We start from the raw sequence: 24876 nt of genomic DNA on the forward strand, positions 1-24876 counted from the left end.
GCACACTGCGTCGATATGTTGATATAAAGAAATGTCAGATATCAAATATGAATCATGCGTTTGATATTGCTGGCAAAATTGCTCGTGAGCGTCCTTTCGCCTTGGCTCCATCCGTCGTTGGCGTCAGCTGGTACGTACTGCACAGCCTATCCCATCCTACAGCCATCATCAGCTTCACTGGATTTAAACCGCTCACCCTCTGTTTTTATTATAATCATTATTATTATTATTATTATTATTATCATTATTATTATTATTATTATTATTTGTCATAGTTGCCAGTAAATGATCGATCGCGTCGCGGTGTTTTCTGTACTGTACGGCGAAATTATTCCTGAGAGGAGGATGCAACGTGCTGAGTCCTTAAAGTGATGGTGCATGGGTGCAGAAGACAGCAGCTCGGCGCCTTTTGTCTGCTTTATAATAAACACTGCACTGCATTTAACCGGCTTTTGCTTCCCTGGTGATTTTCATCATCTGTTGTCTAAGGTGATAATGATCAGAGCAGATTGACCGGTGCGTTTTAAGGCATAAACAAGCTCGGCATTAAAAAAAAAAAAAAAAAAAAAAAAAAAAATGAAGCCATTAAATATTAAATGTATTCTATTTGATGTTCAAGATTGATTGAAGTGCCACTGCATTGCTCATTTCATATAGTCCCCGTGCAAAGGTTGGATAAGATGCAGTTTCTGTGATGTGCTTATTTAGATGTGATCTATATAGTCCGACACGTAACCGACGCAGAACTCATGCGGCTTGCTTCCCCGTGAAGCGGAATAGAGGGAGAGCCACCTGCGTGACAGTCACACATGCATTTTTTTTGGGGGGGGGGGGGGGGGGTTCGACTCCCCGAGTGAACGCCGGGCGGACGCTAACGCCCGCGAGGTGGGAATTCCTCCTCTTGCAGCATCTGGAGAAGGGCAGAGCGAGCCTGAGAGGGACGCGGCGCCGACGCCGCCCGTGCAACAGGCGGCCGCAGTACCCGCCGCGGGCGACGCGACCACCGCGCACCTCGCGCCGGAGCGGGTCGTCGCGTACCCCTCTCGGCTGATTTACACCCTCAATGAGGACGCCGAGAGCACGTACCATGACCTGGACACGCGGGCCAAGAACCAGGCTGCAGACCACCAGGTGAGAGAGAGCGAGGGGAGAAGCCGCCAGATGTGGCCGCCGAGGCTGCCGCGTAGAGCGGGCGCTCCGAGTGACAGGTGCATGGGTGGGGGACAAGACTTGGTTCTCTCTCTCTCTCTCTCTCTCACACAGACACACACACACACACACACACACACACACACACACACACACACACACACACACACACACACACACACACACACACACACACAAATGCGATTCATTTTTGCCTCGCCAGTACTTTACACGCTATCCTTCATTAATAATAATGCAGAGTTCAGGTGAAATACAATATGTTACTGCCTAAATAGAGATTTTAACCTTGATTGTGATTTGGTACTTTACTTTTTCGTCTTCTACAGGTGGTTCACCTTGCACAGGCCAGTTTTCAATTAGAGGCCTTTGGCTCCAGATTTGTCCTGGACCTATCATTAAACAAGTAAGTCCTCTCCACCAGCTATTTTTACTATATTAAATATATATATATTTTTTCTTTTGCCTGAAGTGATTACCACCTACTACTTTGCTAATACAGTGGTACCTCGACTTACGACTGTTATTCGTTCCATAACAACGGTCGTATGTCGAAGCAATCTTTCCCATATAAATTATGAAATCCTGAACGGTGAAAATAAACAAAATACACAGCCCAAACACAGTATATAAGAAAAAAATATCGATAAGCCACGAACTACATGCACACACGATGTAGGTCGCCCGCTGACTGACTGCTGACTGACTGCTGACTGGCCGGCGACGCGCCAACTGCAAATTTCCATGTTTGTATCTTGGAGCAGTCGGTCGCAAGTCTATACAAATTTTAGCGACTATCGCTACTAGTATCTTGGATTAGTCGTAAGTAGATGCAGTCGTAAGTCGAGGTACCACTGTAGTCCAAAACTATCATGCTTCCTTGACTAGCAGTTAGTCAGTGTCTAATAAATCAGTTTAAAGACCATTTACAGCCCAGCCACTTATTCTATGGCCATGACAACAGTGACTGCATTCAAGGTCATGTCAGGATCTTGCACAGGTAATTTATTCCGCTGGTCAGCTAGCAATGCATAGATCACATCGGAATTAAAGGTTACAGTACATGCGGTTCCCAGAGTGTTATCGATGCCTTTGTAGATGAAACGTGATACATATTGGACGTCAAATCGATGATGAATGCTTAGCCCTCGAAGAATGTGTCCATCCCAGTGGTACTGGTTACCGAGCAGGTCGGAGCTTCCGGGCCTTTCCAAAACCCCTGTCTTGCTGAGAATCAATCAGTGTTGTTATTTTGATAAATATTATAATGCAAACTAATCATGGTTTTATCTTTGAGGATTGAAATAATCGGGAATATCTCTGTCTGTCCTACTGTGAGACAGGAAGCCCTGGATAACTCACAGATATTGATTTGTTCGAACTTAATAGTCGACCAGTCCTCATGTGTGAGGGCACATGAAGGGGTTACAGCAGCATGTCTGTGTGTACATATACATACATATATGTGACCCACCGCGGCAAAACCCGCATTGTCATGCATTTCTAAAACTGCCAGGAGCAGCCAAATAAGTTGAAAAAAACCCTTTTGGAAGGAAAATTAGATTTTTCCAGATTGGTGTTCCTTTTTTTTTCTTTTTTTTTTTTTTATCTCTCATGTATTTTCAAAGCCGAGTTTGATTTATAAATAGTACATGAATGTTAAACTGTAGAGTTAGATTACATGGGGAAACACAGTTCACTTACCGAGACAAGAAAAGCGCCGATCGATGGTTTCCTTTAAGGCGAGCGTCCAGGTGAAGATCATTCCTCCATATTCCATGTGATATGAAGTCAAAATGTGAGACTGGTTTGATGTGTGTGTGTGTGTGTGTGTGTGTGTGTGTGTGTGTGTGTGTGTGTGTGTGTGTGTGTGTGTGTGTGTGTGTGTGTGTGTGTGTGTTGTGTGTGTGTGTGTGTGTGCGTGCGTGCGTGTATGTGTGGAGCGGACGTTCAGTGTGACAGGGGCATGGGTGGGGGAAAGACTTGGTTCTCTCTCTCACACACACACACACACACACACACACACACACACACACACACACACACACACACACACACAGTGGAGGATCGGACGAAGACGGTGTGTCAGCGTTGTTCCACAGTTGTGGGGTGTGTGTGCGGAAACAAATTGAAACACTCCTTCACATCATGCGTGCGCGGCGTCTCAGCGTCAAGCATCTCATCGCACATCACTGTTTTCAGTCTCAGTCTCGTTCTCAGTCTCAGTCTGTCAGTATTCACTACACTAGCACTCGCAATGGCCACACCCCTTACCGTGAAATAACACAGGTCCTCGCTTATGGACCAATTTGATTAACGACCTGGTCCTAGGAACGGAACTCGGTCGTTAAGTGAGGAGTACCTATATACACGATATACATACAGTACTTAATTAGGAACATTATACTAATACTGGGTAGGGCCTCCCTCTGCTCTCAAAACAGCCTCAATTCTTCTTGGCATGGATTCCACAAGATGTTGAAAACATTCCTTCGAGATTCTGCTCCATGTTGACATGATTGCATCACATAATTCCTGCGGATTTGTCAGCTGCAGCTGTCTCCTATTCTATCACATCCAAAAGTGTTCTTTTGGATTCAGATCCGGTGACTGGGAAGGCCACTGAAGAACATTCAACTGTCAGGTTCATGAAACCAGTCTGAGACGACTTTTGCTTTGTGACATGGTGCATTATCATGCTGTAAGAAGCCATTAGAAGATGGTAAATTGTGGCCATGAAGGGACGCACATGGCCAGCAACAACACTCATATAGGCTGTGGCATTCAAGTGATGATTGATTGGTATTAACGGGCCCAAAGTGTGCCAAGAAAGTACCATTACACCACCACCACCACCAGCCTGAACTGTTGAGACAAGGCAGGTTGGGTCCATGAATTCATGCTGCTGGCGTCAAATTCTGACCTCTACCATCTCTGTGCCTCAGCAGAAATCGAGATTCATCCGACCAGGTTATGTAAGTTTTTCCCAGACTTCAACTGTCCAGTTCTGGTGAGCCTGTGCCCACTGCAGCCTCAGCATTCAGTTCTTGGCTGACAGAAGTGGAACCCGACGTGGTCTTCTGCTGTTGTAGTCCATCCGCCTCAAGGTTCTACGTGTTGTGCATTCTGAGGTGTTTTTCTGCTCAGCACAATTGTACAGGGTGGTCATCTGGGTGACCGTGGGCTTTCTGTCATCTTGAACTAGTCTGGCCATTCTCCGTTGGCCTCTCTCATCAACAAGGCGTGTCCGTCCGCGGAACTGCCACTCACTGGATGTTTTTGTTGTTGTTTTTTTTCACACCATTTCTAGTAATCTCTAGACACTGTTTTGCGTGAAAATCCCAGGAGAATAGAGGTTACAGAAATACTCAAACCAGCCTGTCTCACACCAATAATCATGCCACGGTTGAAAACATTGAGATGACGTTTTCCCCATTCTGATGGTTGATGTGAACATTAACTGACGCTGCTGTCCCGTAGCTTCATGATTTAATGCATTGCACTGCTGCCACATGATTGGCTGATTAGATAATTGCAGGAATAAGTAGATGTACAAGTGCTCCTAATTAAGTGCTGCATGAGTGCATATGTATACAGGATATACTGCATGTCTATATATAATGATGGGGATAATCCACGGTGAGCGATCTGTCCTTGATTAGTGATCTAATTACCGTAAACGATTTAAGAATATGGTTTTTGCCATGACAGTGGCATGCCTTCATTCCATAGCATGTAGGGTGGGGCAAATGGTCTCATTCAAAAAATGCTAGTTATCACTTTTTATTTGTTAGATGTAATTTCTGTTTTTGCAAACTATATTGTGATATATTTAAACTGTAAAAAATGATTTATGCAGGCAGTTCCATCCAATCCTTGTGAAAATAAAAGCTGCAAACTTGTGAAATGTGACTGTTTGCTGAGCTTCAAACTTGTCATACAGCCGCATTGCAATTTAGCCACAAAACAAAACAGCACATGTGGGCAAAATGTGAGACTGGTTTGATATGTGTGTGTGTGTGTGTGTGTGTGTGTGTGTGTGTGTGTGTGTGTGTGTGTGTGTGTGTGTGTGTGTGCATCTCATCGTAGTCCCGTTAACAGGGTCTAGCACTGTACGGGTAGTCATTCCAGCATCTCTTTTCTATCTTGCTCAGTCTCTGCCCACCCTTTTGACTCCCCCGCAATTTTTCCTTCCTCACACACACACACACACACACACACACACACACACACACACACACACACACACACACACACACACACACACACATACACGCACGCACACAGCTGTCAACTTATGCACCACAACCTGCAACATTTTAACCAGAGTAGACAATAGAGGAATGCAGACAACTGCTTTCCTCCCTCTCATTGCAAAGGATCCTGTCTAGTTCCATGGGAAAAGGGTCATGGAGCGTTTACCATGGTCGGTCCTGTGCAAAACGGCACTGTAGAACAGCTTCACAGTGTCACTGATTGCGTTATTGTTTGATTCAATAAATCTTTTTTTGTCGTAGCGTTTGGAGTGAGTTTGAATATTGCCCGCTGTTGTAGCTGCGACAGTACTGATCTAAATATAGATAGGTCTGCATCCTGCCAATGGGCACTACTTTCACCGCTTCCACTGCTGCACCTGCTCCGCCATCAAATATTTCTACTCCAGAGGTTTGACATGATGTGATATTTGAGATCTGTTACAAAACTACCGCGATTAAATTCTATTTTCTTTCGTTTATTATGGGCCGGGACGTTCCGTGGGACGACTTTTACTCTGCGAGCGTTAAGCTCCAGACGGCCCCACAGCGGCGATCCTAAGTGTTATTGACTCTTTTCTCTGAGTGCTTTTACTCGTCTGCTCTCGCAGCATATAACTTACATGCGCTGGAGTTCAGGACAGTAATGAGACCATCATTTTCCTGCCTGCATCGGATGCGGCACCAGACACTGAGGTCTCATGGAGCAGCTTTGGGTCCTCGCCCCTGTATAATCCCCTCTCGCACCTCCGCATAGTAGCTCCATCCCCCTGTGGCCCCCCCCGGGCAGGACTACCCCCCGGCCCCACCCTCCACACACTCAATCAGTGGTCTCACAATTCACATGTGCTGCCCATTTAACGCACACTTGGATACACTCACATTCCAATACTTCTTTCCCTCTAACTCTGCAATGCTGCACCACCCTTAATGTACACACACACACATGCACGCACGCACGCACGCACACACACACACACACACAATGCCGTGGCCCACTCTCCTCACTCTGCCTCATCTGTCAAGCTAAAAATAGTCTCTCACTCAGGGATCTCTCATAGACACTGTGTCGGTGCTTTGACTCTCATCTCCCACTTCCTGTCCGCTTTCCCAGCATCGCTCAGAAATATCACCCTGGTTCCTTTTCAGAACTTGCAGGTCTGGTCCATCACCCATTTTTGCGGGGAATTTTCTGCTGTGAAGCCGATACATGTTGGTGTGCGGGGGGATGTTTTTGAATTACAAGGTTACTCAGAAAAGCGCCTTTGTGGCAAAAAATAAATAAAATCGCGGTCTCTTGAAGCCAGTCGTCAGCGAACAGATTGAGTGTTTGCTATGTGGCAGCCTGCTGACTCAGACGCTGCGAAGTGGCTGGAGGACAGCTGTGTTCAAGGTGAAGCACAGGCTTTCAACATTATTTATCACACTAGGCCTCATTGGTAACGTTCTGCTTGTCCTTTCAATGATCTAATTTCATTTAAAAAAATGTTTTATATATATATATATATATATATATATATATATATATATATATAAAGAATAATTCATCAACTGTATTTGAATTACTACTATATCTTTGCTTTATTTTTACCCCAAAACAATTGCGTCACTTCTTCAATAAATATTTTCTTGTCTTGTGATTTAGCTACAATCTCCCCGAAAATTCCATATCTTGTAGAAGTATTTATACATGTGGTTTCTGGTCAGGCTTTCTCGGTAACTGGTGCTGAATGCTGTTTTTCTTTTACGGCCAGCCGACTGGCACTCAGCACTACTTTTAACCACAGTAGCGAATGGATTTTAGTTACAACAAGGTCTGACAGGACAAACCTGTTGGCGATTAAAACATCAGAACCTCCTTGTAACCAAATGTAATATCTCTCTTTCCCAGTGACTTGTTGTCTTCAGATTACGTCGAGATCCACTTTGAAAAGGGAAAACCGGTGCTTTCAAAGGTAACACAGTCGCCAGTTTAGATGTTTATGTACCTGTGCTCTCCCCTGCATTTGGTGTGGTGCAGCCTAATTAGTTCCCTGCGGAAGCCACATGGCCTGCAGCTGCTGCTACATGGCCGATTGTTATATTTTGTCTCGCCATATCTGTGCTTTGGAAACGAGCAGGTGAACTGGGGAAGCAGCTGGCATGAGAATGCTTTGCAGATGTGAGGGATGTGTGAGAACACAGAGCTGGAAAACACGGCCAGATCAGGATGTCTGGCAATGCAATGGCATTTAGAGATGGACAGAACTAGCGTAGTGGTGCCGCTTTTCTCCACTGTAAGTAGACAAAGTAGATAGGTAGATAGATAGATAGATAGATAGATAGATAGATAGATAGATAGATAGATAGATAGATAGAAAAAGTAGAAAAATAGAAAGATTTGGCAATGTACAATAAACCTAAAATAATTTACATAAACCATTTTATTAACAATTCACACTGTCAAAATAGGAAATTGTTTGCATATATACAGTATATAAAACAATATTTAATATATACATATATGTATGTGCAGATGTATAGATGCATATATTTATTGGTAGCTAGATACATAAAAGTGACAAAAAAGACAAGTGAAATGTGGTTCCTGCTCCCTGTGTGCCAGCCCTGGCTGCTGAATCAGGCGGCGGCTGGAGCAGTGGAGCTGAATCAGCAGGGTTCTGCTCCCCTGCAGCCTCCTACTGGAAACCCAGGTCACGTGACGAGATAGCACTCTGCAGTAGTAATGCAGCGTGCTGAGAGAGAGAGAGAGAGAGAGAGAGGGAGGGAGAGAGAGAGAGAGAGAGAGAGGAGAGAGAGAGAGAGAGAGAGAGAGAGAGGGAGAGGGAGAGGGAGAGAGGGAGAGAGAGAGAGAGAGTCCTCCGCTCACCCCAGGTCGCACAGCTGAGTCACAGATGGAGCAGGGGCCACATTACTATCTGTTAATTCTCAGCGAGCACAGGCCCAGCAGCAGTGGTGTAGTGCAGGATATATGGGGTGTGCCTGCTTCTTTTTCACCCTGCATTGCGTATGCGCACTCCTAAATCCGGTCTGATGCGCATCATTCAGTAGTGTCCTGCAATAGCCAAATTATGAGAGACAGTCCGAGCACATGTTGTTCCTTTAAAAACACCCACTAAAGAGATTATCTTCACATAAACAGCGATTAATTATGTAGTTGTCTTACCTTACTCAATTTCATGATCTCATGATTTCATGATTTCCTGAAGTCATGCAGCATAAGTTAAGCGAATATAGTCTTACATGTCACTGTTTATGACCCAGGGTGTTTATCCTTTGATGGATGGGCCACTTAAAAAAAAATTAAGAATAATTCCACTTCTCCAGGCACCACTTCACCACTGCCCAGCAGTAAAATATTGTGGACACACGTATATTAAAAGAAAGCATTGACATTGGCTTGTTGAAGTGAGAGGAAGAATCTATGAAAACAGAAAATGTGATCATTTACATTAATGTAAAGCTAACATAAAAAAAAGTGTTTTGTGCTGTGTTTGTGTAAATCTGAAATGTCACTTTCAGCCAAGGTCAGCCATGTTGCTGTGATGGACTCATCATTTCAGTATTATTGTATACGGTACACTCTTGCTGTGTGTGTGTGTGTGTGTGTGTGTGTGTGTGTGTGTGTCTCCCCTCAGGGTGGGGAGCACTGCTACTACCACGGCCAGGTGAGGGGGAAGGACGACTCCAATGCGGCCATCTCCACCTGCAACGGGCTCCAGTAAGTGAGGGCGACTCACGACCCGCTCAGAATATCCTCTGTGCTCCTCAGCTGCGAATGAGTGCTGATCAGGGGCGTCTCTCCCTTTTTGCATGACAGCGGAATGTTCGACGATGGAGTCTACGTGTATCTCATCGAGCCTCTACAACAGACCCATTCGATCGTAAGTAATTTTGTTTCATCGGTGACTGGAGCACTGTGCTGTGTGAAATGTGTGCCCTGCTCCTTGACCGTGACTAAGCCGGCGCGTCCGTTTATCTATTGAGGATATCCTACTTGACACAAGGACATTCCAGTTTTTTTCAGCAGAAGCCAATGATCACATAGGACAAATTTAATGCGTTTGACCTTGATAAGTCGGCACTGCACGGTGCAATAACTTATTTGCCAGGGGAAGTTTATAAAGGATAATAATAATAAATCAATTTTATCCGTTTGCGCACACGCAGTATTTCGTAACCTTGCCGATCTGGAGCGGTGGTCTCTATAATATCGTTGCGCCTCTTCCTCTCATGGGAGTTTGACCTCTCTCCCTGACACACTCATTACTCTCTTTCCCGACACTTGGCGGTCTCGCCCGTGCAGGGTAGCGCGGCTCGGCCTCACACGCTCCGCAGAGCGCCCAGCCTTCGGGGGAACAAGGATCCGGAGGCACAGGGTAAGGGCTCAGTCTCCCACCAATCATCTTTACGTAACCTCCACCATCGCTGCTCTCGTCCCATCGACCGTTTTTGGTCCCGGGACGGAGCCTCCCATGGCCTCCACATTACAACGGCACAACAACCAAACGCAGCCACACCCAGTGAATGGTTGGCTCCAGAGGAAGAGCGGTCAAAAGGTCAACATCTGGAAGGGATGCCTAAAAAAAATACATCACAGTTTTACTGGCCCTTAACAAGTTAGAGGCAAAGGGAATATTGCTGTGTTATGCTCTTTCTGTTATTATTAATATTATTATTATTATTTTTTTAATTATTATTATTATTATTCGGTTTCAGTTACATCTCAGTACATCAGCGGGAAGTTTCAATAGGTTAATAATTGAAAATTATAGAGAATTTACTCATCTGACACTGGTATAATCTGAATATAAAATTTAGTAGGGGACACACAAAAAACCAAAACCTTGTGCTCCCATGTCTATTTTTGGGGGATGTGTCAGCGCCTCAGGTATGTCACACTTATTGGGTAACTGGCAAAACAACATCTTGGAATAATTCTAAACACTCACCAGGGGAAGACTGTGCTGAGGACCAAGTGTACTTACAAGTGACAAAAGATCACTATATTACGTCATTTAGCGTCTGCTCAATGACGTGATGTTATTGAAGGGCTTACGCTCCTCAAAATGTGCGTGTTGTGAGGGTTTTCGGGTGAAGTGACAGCGTTTCCCTCGGCTCCATCCACAGAGGAGGAGGAGGAGGAGGAGGAGGAGGAGCTTCTGTCAGAGCTGGACGACTTGTCCTGGCTGAAGCGCAGGAAAAAGCGAGCTGTAAGTCTCTGCGAAAAGCATCCGGAGTTCATTCGCCACTCGTAACCACCCTAGAACGTAGCAGGATGAATATTTCAACACTATTGTTCAGGGATTAAATTAAACATTTGGCTATTTCCGGGAGCACAGCACTGCCGATCGAGAGAGGTTTCCAGAAAAGCTGTCCTTGTTGACTTGTCTCTGGCCTTGCTTTGCAGATGCCTCGCAATGTATTTGAGGAGATGAAGTATTTGGAAATCATGATTGTCAGTGACCACAGCATGGTATGTGTATTTTTGCAAAAACTCACAACAACAGGCACTGGCTACTCCCCCCTGTAATGACTCATCACACACTCCATGTGTTTTTTGTAACACATTGCGACACGTGACAACTTGCCAGAGTCACAACTATTTTTGAACTGAAGTGTTTTGGTTTTTTTTTAATTAAAAAAAAAAAAAAAATGTTCTTCTCACTCTCATTCTGTATATTGTCGCCCACAAGAGGGAGCAAAGTTACTCCATGTGCCCAACACGCTGTTGGGGGGGGGGGGGGGGGGGTATGCAGCATGAAACCTCTGCAGTGTTTCCATCTCTGTCCACTCTGTCGCCCGTAGTACAAACGTTACAGGACCAAGCAGCACACCAGGAACTTTGCAAAGTCGGTGGTGAACCTTGTCGACGCCGTGAGTAATCTTTTTCCCCCTCCGGAGCGTTATGGCACGCACTCCCCTGATGATCTCTTCGTCAATATACATGCATAACCCCCACCCCCCCTCCTCCCTGAATTGGCCGCATGCTGGTGTCTGTAATGATGTCTCTGAGTCACCGATGTTCTCTGACTCATTGCCGTTTGCTCTGTGCTGTTGTTATGTGCAATAAAACAAACCCCCCAACCAGTGTGCTACACCCTATCATACGTCTTCCTCGGGCAGCACAGAATCTAATTCACACCCGGTGTCGCTCTCCGCTCCCTGTCCTCTTGTCTCCATTCTCTCTCTCTCTCTCTCTCTCTCTCTCTCTCTCTCTCTCTCTCTCTCTCTCCCTCTCTTCTCGCCGTCCCCGTCTCTTATTTACTCTCCCCCAAATCCGTTGCGAGCCCCAATGACAGATCTTCAAGGAGCATCTGCACACGCGCGTGGTGCTCGTTGCCGTGGAGATCTGGACGGACAAGGATCAGATCCCCATCAGCGTCATGCCGCTGGAGATGCTGCGAGATTTCTCCAAGTACCGGCAGCAGAGCATCAAGCACCACGCCGACACCGTGCACCTCTTCTCGTGAGCGCGGGGAAAGAATTTCAAGCTCCCCCCATAATTTTAAACAAATTACATTTAATGCCGCTTTTAACGCTGTGCATTTTCTGTGTCTCCTGCAGCAACGTGACCTTCCACTACCGGAGGAGCAGCGCCGCGTACTTCGGGGGCATGTGCTCCGTGAACCGTGGAGTGGGGGTGAACGAGGTCAGATTGGCCGACTGCACTCCCCTATCAACCCATGTCCCCGAGCCAGAACCGTGTCCCCACAGGGGCCCAGCCCAGTAAATCCTTGTTGGTTCCTGGCTCGCTTCCAGTTTGTCGCTATAGTAACAAGATGCTACCAACAGCTGATTGTCTGTCATTCTACCTAGCTAATGGTAATCGCTAAGTCGCCAAAATGTTTGCGATGGAGGACTGGAATTTATTGCGCCGAGCGAGATGAGGCATAACGACATCCAACAACCAGTTAATTAATGACAGAAAACTAAAAGGCAAGGCGAGTGTATTTGTACAGCACTTTTCATACACAAGGACAATTCAAAGAGCTTGACATAAGACATGGAATACATTTAATTAAAGCAAAGAAGACTAAAAGAAGCATCAAGATAAAAAGCTCAAAATGCATTGTCATCCAAGAGCAATTTAAAACGGGCCGACGCACATAAACGCAGCCCGAACCCTAACCCACTTTGGTCGTTGGTACTCAAACCCAGTTCGAAACTCAGTAGGAATAAAGAAACGGTGTAGGATGCTGTTCTCGTATCACACGGTGTCATTTCGGGTGCATAACCCGCGGTGTCTGCTGCCCCCACAGTACGGCTCCACCTGGTCCATGGCGGGGTCCCTGTCCCAGAGCCTGGCACAGAACCTGGGAATCCAGTGGGACCCGGCGTCCAAGAGAAGTATTTCCACCGCCCGCGCACCCCACCCACATGTGCTCCCTCAACCCAGGGGAACCCTAATGAACTTTTAACTAATGTGTGAAATGACAGGGTTGGACATATTTACGCAAACTATTCACCCAGCGAGTATACAAGTTTGTTCTGTTTCTTTTCCCCTCTCTCTCTCTCTTTCCCTCTTTGCTTTTTCTTCTGTTTGCAGAGGAGTGTGGTTGCGCTGATTCATGGGTGGGTTGCATAATGGAGGAAACCGGGTAATCTTCAACCTCCCCTCGTACAAACACACGCACTACGTTGACGGTGTTACTTTGCTATTTCTCCATGAAAACACTTGTAATGGTGCGCTCTCAAGTGTTTATGTAGCATTACTTTGCATCATCGCATTACTTCATAATTACAAATGATGCTGGTGAATTGTTAAAGTTGCCTCAACTTCTACAAATGTTTCCCTAAATCAGCACCTTACGGGTAAGCGACCAATTCTATACTTTGACCGAGACCGGTCATTTATTTTTATGATGTATTTTTGCGACGTATATGATACATAGTGACGTGCAAACAGTTTTGTTTTTTTTAGTAAACATGTTTGTTGTTATTTTGAGAGGCTCCAAAAATGATCACAGACCCCAAGAGGGTGTTGTCTGACATCTTTGTTACGGTGGTTCCACTTAGCACACTGGTCTGGAGAGGCTCACACGGCTCCACACTCCGACACGCAACATGTTTAATCCTGTCGTTGTTCTCCCAGCTCAGAAGTCGGTGCGTCGGTGCTTGGAGATCATCACGCGTCCTCACGCTCTCTCTCTCTCTCTCTCTCTCTCTCCCCAGAGTCCAACACACTCGGAAATTCTCCAAGTGTAGCATCTCAGACTACAAGGAGTTCCTTCTGAAGGGCGGAGGCTCGTGTCTGTTCAACCGCCCCACCAAGGTGAGTGAGCCGCACCACAAACGGCGTGCGTTATTAAAGACGCCATACGAACACGTCGCTCACATAACCTCGTTTTCTCGGCAGCTGTTTGAGCCCACAGAATGCGGGAACGGCTTCGTGGAGGTGGGAGAGGAGTGCGACTGCGGTGCAAGAGCGGTGAGCTGTCATCAAGAGATGCGTTGGTTATCCTCGAGATCTGCGCGGGTACGTCTTCGGGTCGCGGCTGGCTTTTTTTTAACCTCTGCTTGTCTCTCGTCAGGAGTGCTACAAGGAGTGCTGCAAGAAGTGCTCCCTGGCCAACGGCGCGCACTGCAGCGACGGCCCGTGCTGCAACACCACCTGCCTGGTATCAATAAGCAGCAATAGACGATTGACCCGAGAACTATGCATGTTTTTGTACTGCAGTGATTCACAATTCTGTTTAATATATAAGCATATAAATATATATATATTGTTTTTTTCTTTGTTTGTTTCTTTTTTTTATGTATATATATATATATGTGTGTATATATATACTTTTTAATATGTTTATATAATTTAATGTTAATAATGTAATAAAGAATATTATCAAATATATAATATAAAATATTTATACAATAATCTAATATATATTATTTTCTAAATTTTTTGCGTTCAGATTCTGAATCTGATTATATTTTAAGGAAAAAAAAAAGTGGAGGTAAAAGAAAAACATTAAATAATATTTTTGCTGCAGACCTCCTGCAAGTCTTTCCAAGGACCCCAAGGGGGCCGTGGACTCCAGTTTGGGAACCCCTCCTCTAATGGACATGGTCTTCTTTCTTATCTCGTGTAGTTCTATCCGCGAGGCTACAGCTGCCGCTACGCAGTGAACGACTGCGACATCTCAGAGACCTGCTCGGGGGACTCAGGACAGGTTTTTTGTTTTTTTTACCTTGCGCTTTGAACCGATCATCTGGGTCATCCATTTCCCTTGTGGTGTTAACGTAATCAATAATCTTCCTGTGTTGTTATTTTTTTTTAGTGCCCCCCCAATCTCCATAAACAAGATGGTTACCTCTGCCACCTGAACCAGGTAAATGCGTCTCTTCAGCTCAGCGCCCACGTTCGCATACACACATTCATCGAAATAAGGTGACCTTCATTGGATTCCTCCCTTTCCTGAAAATGTCACCATTTCTGCTCTTTTTTCCGCCGTCCGAGAATGAAAAAAATATTCAGCCCCTTCATCTGATTGAGCGTGGACAGTGTTTCATCATCGCCTCCAATTTTTCCGCTGTACACTCGCTCTGGTTCAGCGGCTTCACGGCATACGCAACACGATTAAGCTGTTAACACGCCACAGTTAAACGGAATATGATCTAAGAATCTAAGTCAATGTCGGAACACGCTCCGGGCTTTTATTGGGATCAGATATTGAGACAACAGTGTTCACATGGCAGCTGCAAAATTGGGAATATCGCCTCATTCGGAATAAAATCGGAACTTCAGCATGCATACAGTACAAACGCACCGATCGTCTTCGTGGTCCACGTATTAAACCCAGAGCAACGATAGAGTCGTTTTGGGATCTTTGTCATCATCATCACCCCCCCCCCCCACCTCTCTCTCTCTCTCTCTCTCTCTCTCTCTCTCTCTCTCTGCAGGGACGCTGCTACAGTGGAGAGTGCAAGACCAGAGAGAACCAGTGTAAATACATCTGGGGGCCGAGTAAGCCTGATTCACCTCCGCTTTCCATTTTGACTTTCATTACAGTCGCCCCCTGCGAGGAGAGCGACACTCTGCTCGCGTTTGGGGGGGAGGGCAGGGTGGGGAAACAGAGCGTACTCATCTCCCCTCTTCTCCTTCTCCTCTGCCTTCTCCTCTGCCGCCCCCCCCTTTTCCCGAGCAGAGGCCGGAGGCTCTGAGAAGTTCTGCTACGAGAAGCTCAACACCGAGGGGACGGACAACGGCAACTGTGGCAAAGACGGAGAAAAATGGCTCCAGTGTAGCAAGCAGTGAGTTTTAACATCTCAGCAAGTTGTTCTAACTTGAAAACCTACTTTTTTATTCAAAACATTTTTTTTTATATTTATATATATATATATGTTCTCATAGCAATGGAGCTCTTGAGTCATTTTGTGTAGTTTCTGTTGCATGTTATCTCCAGTCTCCTTTTACTGATTTGAAGGAAATGTGCGTTGGATTTAATTTAATTTTTGTTTTGCTTGAACTATAAAGATGCACATGTATTTCAAACACTTTGTTTTTCATATATTATTTGATAAACGATGATGCGTTACCAAAAAAAGAGTAATATAATACTCATCCCATTCTTTTCACAAAATGATATTTTCTCACTTTAACATGGGCAAAATGATTAATTAGTGTTTGTTTGTTTATATGCTTCCAGTGATGTGTTCTGTGGCTACTTGCTGTGTACTAACATCGGGCGCAACCCGCGCATTGGGATGATGAAGGGAGAAATCACTCCTACCTCCTTCAACCATCAAGGCAGGCTGGTCGACTGCAGGTAGGCCGCGGCTCCCCCCCCTTCTTCACCCTCCTACCTCCTGCTTCTCCTTGCTCCTTTGAAAGCCTCCCACCGTCTCCCTAATGTTCTTCTTCCAAAGTGGTGGCCACGTGCTTTTGGATGACGAGACGGACCTGGGCTACGTGGAGGATGGGACTCCCTGTGGGCCATCCATGATGTGCCTTGACCGCAAGTGTCTCCCCATCCAGTCTTTCAACATGAGCACGTGCCCCAGCGGCCCCAACGCACAGGTCTGCTCGGCCCACGGGGTGAGTACGTTGTGTATTTAGATATGGACGTGCGTGGATTATCACTTAATCACTTTACCACAGTAGTCAGCTTGCCACCTGTAAGTAGTTCTTGCTTTTTAAAAGGACCCCGTTGGCGTCAAATTGAGTTTTATACCATTTATTAGCCAGAACACACTATTTGGGGGTTTTTGAAAAAAAATCTCCTGTTCCCACTGACAACTATGGTAACGCCTATTTTTTGTCAAATATACATATTTTTGCCATATTTTGTATTTGTTAGTTCCTTGTTAAAGCAATGGCGTTTCCACCTTTTCAAATAATTTCACACCATATCGTTTTACAAAACCCGAAAGAGACGATATGAAAAGATGTGAACTACAAGCATCTTATAATTTCCATATTGAAGTTAAATATTAAGTCTTTACAGGCAGTATTGACATTATCAGTAATTCACAAACACCAGCAGACACTAGTTTTTTTTACCTAAAATATTGCCCTAGGTTGATTAATTTACAGCCATTTTTCTACCCGCAGGTGTGTAACAATGAGGCCACGTGCACGTGTGACACCACGTGGGCGGGAACAGACTGTAGCATGCCTGACCCGCCCAAGGAGCCCGAGGTCAAAGAGGACGAAGGACCAAAGGGTCGGTTTCCACTCCCCTGAGCACGCGACTTTTTGGGCTGAATAGCACACGACTTTTATATGCAGCCATTCCATTTTAGTTCAAAAGTCACATCACCAGCATTGTAATATATTGTACCGCAATATTGCAATGTCTTTCTCACACACACTCTGTTATGTCTCAATGAATATAGAATTAATGGAGGATGACAGAGAGGGTGCATGATGATAAGAGGTTTGGAATATGGCTTTTAATGTGGAGCGGCAAGGAGGGGTGGGGGCATTTTGAAAAAGGGCGTACACAACAGTTTAGTGCAAAACAAACTTGTATCTCACACTGCACAGTATGTACTCATGTAATGAGCAGTGGCTTCTGAAGCTAAATACGAACTGCCTGAAGGCAATGCAGGGTGCCAATGCAGCGGCGGGGTTGGGTAGAGGGAGTGGTCAGGTTCAGGGGGCTAACGGAGGTGTTTTTGAGCGAGCAGCGTAAGATAGGATACGATAAGAAAAACAGGGCGACGGGGTGGGGGTGGTGGGGGGAGCGGGGTGTAGCCAGCCACACGGGGAGCAGTTTTTACCTTATCCTCCATAACTCTGAAGCAGAAGCCTGCTGCTGTGTGTGTTTTGACAGGGTGGTAATAATGCTCCTTTTCCCTCTGCACAGTGAGCGTGGCCACTAACAGGCTGATAGGGGCAGTAGCAGGGACCATTCTGGCCCTGGGGGTGATTTTTGGAGGAACAGGGTGGGGAATAGAGTAAGCATCTTTAACCCTTTCACAGCTCTTCTCTCATGGTGCCTCAGTGTGCGGGCGGTCTCGTGAGCCGGCCTGAGCCCGCGTGTGCGTCCCGGTGGCTTTGTGTTTTATCGTGTGTTTTGGTGGTGACCATACTGTACAACCGTCATGTGATTGGATGTTTTTAAGTGTCGTGTGATTGATTGATGGACCCGAACCCCCCCCCCCCCGAACCCCCGACACCCTCGACCCCGACCCCCCCCGACCCCGACCCCTCGCTCCCCTTCTCCTGTCACCTTCTGTCGTTCCCCATTCCTATTCCTTCTTTCTCTTCATTTCTTTTGCCTCTTCTTCCTCCTCCTAGTCGTCATGTGGTTACTCCTGTGATCCTCTCCCTTCTGGGGCATGTGGGGCATTTAGCTAGCCAACAGCTCAGGGACATATCCAGGCTTCTCAGTCAGTAGAAGGCTGTGTGGTGACTGGGACTCCCAAAGACACACTCCAGACTACATGGATTACCTGTTGAGCTCTTTTCACAAGTCAGCAGTTTTTGTTTTTTTCGGTGATTGACACCCGCAATTCAGTCTTCTGTCCTAACTTTAAACAAGCAGTCCACTGACAATCACTACACACTACGTCGACTGACGATTGGTAGACCGGCTCATTCCCGCGGCCATTGTTCCATCGCATTACAGTCACACGTCTTTACGTAGAGCAGGGGCTTGGAAGCATGCGAGAATATATTTTAAGCCTTAATCATTTAACTGTAACAGTTTTCCTATTGATATGTTTTCTGTTCTATGTGAGATGGTTATTGCATAGAGCCACGTGTTATTGATACAGAAGTAAGTATAGGAACTTATGTCTTTTTCCCCCCATAACCCTTTACAGGTCCTAGTGCCACCAATCTAATAATAGGCTCCATCGCCGGAGCCATCCTTGTGGCTGCCATAGTGCTGGGGGGAACTGGATGGGGCTTTAAGTAAGCAACACGCCGCATGTCTCTCCTGCCGTGACTTTAGCATCCCTGCTGCTTCTAGACACCAGGGTTTGAGCTCCTGCTACAGTATACGGACCGCAGCCGGACCACACCCCAAAAGAAGCATGACGGATCGAGGCGGCAGCATGCTAAGACACACGCCCAAAAGCATGTGAACTAACGTGTACATCAGAGCTTTTTTTTCTAGCATGGATTTGTGATATCGCGGCTTTTGCTGGCATTAAAGCTACGTGTCTCTCTCATATTGTGTGTATAGACATATTCATAATGTGTTATATGTTGGTGCGGTTGTTTTAAAAAAAAAGCGCAGGCCCACGTGAGGGGATCGTCCGTGCATCTGTAGCAGGACCTCAAACTGATTCAATAGGCAAAGCTTGACATGCATGTTCAATGCAGAAGCTTATGGAAAAGGACATATTTATTGTAGTTACAGGGGATGTATTACTTTGAGTCGGCCAGTTAACCGCTTCACAAGGGTTAAGTATACAACTTTATCTGTAACTTGTATTACCGGTATATTTTAATCTCCCTTCTTACATGTGAAGCTAGGCCCTATACACTGTATCTCCTTCATGCATTCAAATGTCGAACACTGATATAGCCACTGAGTAGCCTGCTGTCTTGAGCAACAGGGGTGTTACACATTTTAAATCCAAATAGGCCTAAGAAGTAACTAAGAAGTCGAATATCACAGCCACTGAAGCATGCCGGATAGCAAAGCATCATGATTGCTGTTAGAAACAGCGAGAGAACATTTTCTGCATGTTGACTTGGTTGACTTGGAAGTGGTCAGTTCACTGCACAAAGGCTGAGCCCAACCCCGGAGTCACTCGGTCCTAGGTTACCATGCTCTCATCACTGCCCATCATCTTTTTCTCAACAATGTCACGGCTCAAGGATGAACGTTTAAATGCCGTGGGAGCGAGAGAGAGAGAGCGAGAGAGAGAGAGCGAGCGAGCAAGGAGAGAAAGAGAAGGACCTAGGAAACATTTTGTTGGCCACAGCCTTTGTGCCATGGCTGGCCACGCCCACTCGGATGGCCAGGCTCCGACCTAGAGCAGAGCAGGACTCTCGGACCGGCCCACACCAGCTGCCATTGCTGCCCGCTTCACAGACCTGGTACTGACACGGCGCATTGCACTGCATGAGCCACGCACAGCAATAGTGCCGCCCTCACCTGGCAAACTATTGGGAAAGGTGCATGACAGACTGATAAGACGCCCCACAGCAAGCCACAGTACGGGGAGGTTATACCTAACTCCTGTTGTCCTATTGACTGTCGTCCTGTTGTTGTGGTAGTGGGTGTCGTGTGGCTGCCGCTGTGGTTGTTGTCGTTCGTGTGGTCGTCCCCTTCTTTCCCTTTTTTATTTTAATTTTTTCAAGAGCAGAGTATATTTGATGTTCTTATGACTCTCTTTTCCAAGACGGTAATGTTGTTTTGAATGGAACTGTTGTCTAAAAGCAGCAGAGGTGGAAATGGTGTTTTGGAATTTGTACTGGAGTAGCACTCAAATATTTCACCAAACTAAGTATAGATGAAATTAATTGCTGGAATATGAGTAAAAAGGGCTAGAATATAAGAGCCTCAGCTGCTTTTAAAGCACCTAAAACCCTCGTCTTTAGCATTGCAGCATTCAAAAAAAAGTACTCTAGTGTATATATCATATCTATATACTAAATTATATAATTTGAGTCAAAAAGAGGGTTAATTAGCAGAACTATCAAATGATAACAATAAAACCAATCTATATTTATTCTAAATACTCAAAATGCAATACTTTTGCAATAGTTTTACATCGGTATCACCTTCCCATGCTGTTCTAGTGCAGTCAACAGCAAGTCAACTCAAATCAGAAGTTCTAAAACCAGCGTTCTGAAAACTAAGAGCAGATAATATCACGTTATGAATACTTAATGTATGAATAAATTGACAAGCTCTAAAAATACTCTGAATGTACAAATGCAAAAAATAAATTCTACGCAGTACAGTGATGTTAGTTGGGAGTGGACTGCCTCCAAGTGGGCAGTCGAGGGGTGTTTTTAATCAGATTTTTAACAACTCAGATATAATCTTACTGGTGAGATATCGTTTGAATTACCTATTTCTGTTGTATGCATTACCAGTCTAACTTTGATTGTAAAATGAAATAATGTCAAAAAGTTTTTTTTGTAGAAAAAAGGACATTTTAACATGGAGCGCAGAACATTAATAAATCGTAAAACTCATCTTCAGTAAGACTCAACACTTGGATATAGATACTATACATTACACATATATATATACATAATGCTGTTTTTTGGAAATACAAATACCCCTGACTGCTTGCGGACTCTGTTGTATTGTTTTTTGGACATTCAACCCTCTCACCGTCTTCAGCCTGGCATCGATCACAAACATCACAATAATATTGTTTATTCATATTATCTGTTCCCAGATATAACAGACGTATGTATTCGTTCTCACCGGTAGTGAGCACATAAGTCTAAAGTGATGGTAAGGTGTGAAAATAACCTCTTGGCTGAAGAGGTGGGTGGGGTTGCTCGTCCACGTCTCCTTTGTCGTATAAGCGCTGACCAAAATGTACTACTGACGGCTGGTTTTCTTTCTCTTCACCTCCCTCGACCGAAAAAAGAAATGTGAAGAAGCGGCGATACGACCCCAACGCTTCGGCCATCTAACTGGACGAGAAGACGGGCGGACGGCGGAGGGAGGGACACCTTCCAGGCTTTCCTTAGTTGGCTACTTGACAGCTGGACTGCACTTAACTGCTGCTGATCTTTGGCATTTAGATTTTACTTCTGAAAAAAGGGAAATTAGCGGACATCTTAACAAATTCCATCTTAGTGGCATCGTAGAAAAAGCGCAGCCTCCTTCAACGAAACCCAACACACCCCAACCCCAACCCCACCCCACCCCCACCCACCACGCCCACACCACACCCAATGACTCCACCCTGATCTCAAGAGTGACAGACCCCCTTCCTCCTCCAGGCGGGATCCACACCACCATCCTCACCCGGCATGACCTAGAGCACCCCAGCGCTCTGCTCGCTCACCCCGGCATGAGGGGTCCTCCTCCGTGTGGGACTCTGCATGGCTATAAAAGCTACCGATATACCGCGAAAAAAAACCCCAAACAAAAACAAAAAAAAATAAAAATACAAAAAGAGGAGAAAAAAACGGAATTGCGCAGCGGGAGGAGGAGACGGCCTCGATTAACGAGCCCACCTCGAGGAATCTGCCCTTCACTTTTAGGGTGCCATAGACGGTAAGGAACAGAAGAACGCTGCATGTTAGAATACACAACCAGGCCACATACACATGTACATCGAAAATACACACATGCACACACACACACACACACACACTTGGCAAAGTTTGTGTATATACAGCATATAGAAGGGAAAAACGTGTTCAGGTTCAAAATTACAACATATCATATTGCACTCGACATAAATTGCTTTTCCTTTTTCCTTAGCATGTTGTAGAGCGGGTGTTTTTGGCAATGTTAACACGGCGCTAACACACCTGAGTTAGAATTTTGGGCTAAGGGTTTATTTTTATTTCAACATAAAGTACTTGCGTTCGAACAGGTGGAGTTCAAGGGTGAGGTTTGGCTGAATTCGAAGGGGGGAAAAGATGTCGGTTTCTCGATGGTCCGAGGTCCCGGGCGTTAAAAAAATAAATAAATAATGCACACAAAGAGGTCAGGGGTGAAATATTAATCGGACCGGATGTCCCACGGTTTTCCCCCCGAACCCCACCCCCACCTTGCCCACCCCACCTCACCCCGCCCTCTCTCCCGTCCCACGACATGTACTTCCAGTAGTAAGTCAAAAGCCAAAGAATCAATCACCTGAACATATGGATGTTGTCGCACACAGAGCACTTTCCCCTCTGTCTGCATCCAGTGGTGCCTCTTCCCAGGCTGCGGGCGCACACACACGGCCTGCCCACGCAGGCTCTCACCCGTCCCTCCAGGTCCCACGGACACTCCTCATCCACACCCACTATACTGGCTTGGCCTTGTGCTCTCATAGGTTCTTCTTCTTAACCAGAAATTTAACGTTCGGCTCTACTCGGTACGCTGCATGCATTCACAAATAGTGGGCTTAATAATTCTATATGGGAGTCCCCCCCCCCCCCGAAATTCCGCAGAGAACAATACGCTACAGAAAAAAAATAAAACGAAAAAAAGATTGGTGCATGTCAAAACAACGAAACATTTAACTTTTATTTACTATGCAAAAGAAAGATATTGCACAAACGTAGGGGTTAAAAATGATATTGATGTAAACATGGAAATGCAAAAACCTGCTAATCAGCTAAACTTTTTGTATTTGGCCACTCCCACATCTTTCATTTTAGCTTTCAAGTACGGAAACAAGTCATACAAAATAATAGCATATTCCTATATAAATATTAAAAGAAAAAAAAGCAAGAGAGCATTCTTTTACATTTGTGAATCTCAGAAGACATTTTTTTGTGTGTTCCTCATCCAAATTTTGACATTTTTGACCAGACACACACGCCGGAGCAGGTTACTGGTGCAGGGCCATTGTTTCCAGTCCAGCTGACAGTGGGTGTGTTCCAGGTGCTGCCACGGCACTGGCATCAGTGTGAAACCCTCCATGTTGCTCAGCTCCTCTCATGTCCCTCTCTCACTGCATCATGTACAGTTGTACCAATAAATAAACCATGTACTGGCGAATTTTACCCACGGGTCTCTTTGTGGTCTTTTTGGTTGACTCCACCGTAAACCTCACAGAGACAGGGACTTTGTTCATCAGTGGTGATCGAGATGTGTGACTTCTTTTCTCCAAGGTTTGTCCCATGTTACAGCTTTACTGTACTGTACTGTACTGTACCTCTGTGACAGCAAAAGTGATTTATTTTTCACATATCAAAACACCCCTGGTTTCAATCCATTTTAAATATGTTTACTCAAACTGTACAGAACGTATTAATCATATTGTCCTTCTAAAGCTCTCACTGTATATCTAAGTGGTAACACTTTTTGCCAGATTGCGTACAGTTGCGTACAAACAGGGTTGTGTATTTGTCCGCGGTATGGCTTTGAATGTCTACTGTACGAGTTATTTGTTTCATATCAGCATTAATTGGAATATTAAGCAACAAGATTTATTTGAACATATTGCAGTGATCTTAGCACCATTTTTAGGAACAGTGGTTTGAGAATATTGTGATTCACAGAAATCAATTTATTATGAAAACGTTTGGTATTAATATTAAGTACATAGATTGCGAGAATACGCTCCTCAATATAACATTCAAACGTGATGATTTCAAGAGAACCGCTAATTTCTTTCATATATGTTCTGGCTCAATAACCTGTCAAGGCACATGCCTTCATTTGTGAATGGTTTCACAAACTGAATAATAAGCTTAAGCTTATTCTTATAAGCTCATGTTTATAAGAATAAGCTGGAATAAGCAGCTGTACTGGTACAGTCATAGGAGACAACATTGGTTAAAAAGCTTTTTTGTTGTAATATTAGCCTCTAATCTCATGCATATGAGCAGCCTGATGGGGTCTGGTGGGAGGTGTTGGGAAGTAGTGAACTACATGTGATAAACTAGTAGTTATAGTTAAAGTGATAGTTCAGCTACATTCATATTTGCATAGTAACTCAAGTAGTTAAATTACTTTTTTGGCCATTTTTTGTGTTGTCAACTACTGAAACTACAAGTTATTTTGGTCCACAAACAGAAAGGAATTATTATATTTTTTTATTTTACTATTTCATCTCTACTGTAATTGAACCCGCATTGACCAGCCCCGCCCCCTTTTTCTTTCACCCTGACCACTGTGAATGCATGCCAAGGCAATGCATTCGTCAGGCAGCCACCAGTGTTGTTAGATTGGACGTTTCCCGCCCAATTGGGCTACTTTCGATCACATTAGTATCCGGGGGTTGGGCTGGAAAAAAATTTGCATTGGGCGGGTACAAAACAAATAAAAAACAGTGTGTTCTTTTTAAAGATGCCTCCCTTTCCTAATTGAACGAAACAAAAAAATTAAATTAAAAAAAACCGTATAAAAAAACCCCAAAGCTG

General features: G+C 45.0%; 1 protein-coding gene across 1 annotated transcript; it reads left to right on the top strand.

Moving 5' to 3' along the window:
• adam23b (ADAM metallopeptidase domain 23b) lies at positions 1–23491 on the top strand. Its single transcript, XM_080018675.1, has 26 exons — positions 1–130; positions 908–1131; positions 1497–1573; positions 7312–7375; positions 9059–9141; positions 9241–9304; positions 9727–9799; positions 10551–10633; positions 10831–10896; positions 11229–11297; positions 11723–11889; positions 11988–12072; positions 12683–12770; positions 12970–13021; positions 13596–13695; positions 13780–13851; positions 13955–14041; positions 14510–14590; positions 14699–14749; positions 15321–15384; positions 15566–15671; positions 16067–16186; positions 16287–16455; positions 16972–17083; positions 18690–18780; positions 21432–23491. Exons 1-26 carry the CDS (start codon positions 55–57, stop codon positions 21475–21477), a joined length of 2370 nt encoding a protein of 789 aa, XP_079874801.1. The 5' UTR covers positions 1–54; the 3' UTR covers positions 21478–23491.
• Positions 23492–24876: the final 1385 nt, after the last annotated feature.

Source organism: Zeus faber (assembly GCF_960531495.2).
Source record: "Zeus faber genome assembly, chromosome: 18".
NCBI lineage: Eukaryota > Metazoa > Chordata > Actinopteri > Zeiformes > Zeidae > Zeus > Zeus faber.

What these genes read in the sequence shown, in the direction of transcription:
- adam23b (XM_080018675.1), top strand. Translation starts at nt 55, where the DNA reads ATGCGTTTGATATTGCTGGCAAAATTGCTCGTGAGCGTCCTTTCGCCT. An exon ending in GACACCGTGCACCTCTTCTC is followed by an intron (nt 11,890 to 11,987) that starts GTGAGCGCGGGG and finishes TGTCTCCTGCAG; the next exon opens with CAACGTGACCTTCCACTACC. An exon ending in TAAATACATCTGGGGGCCGA is followed by an intron (nt 15,385 to 15,565) that starts GTAAGCCTGATT and finishes TTTCCCGAGCAG; the next exon opens with AGGCCGGAGGCTCTGAGAAG.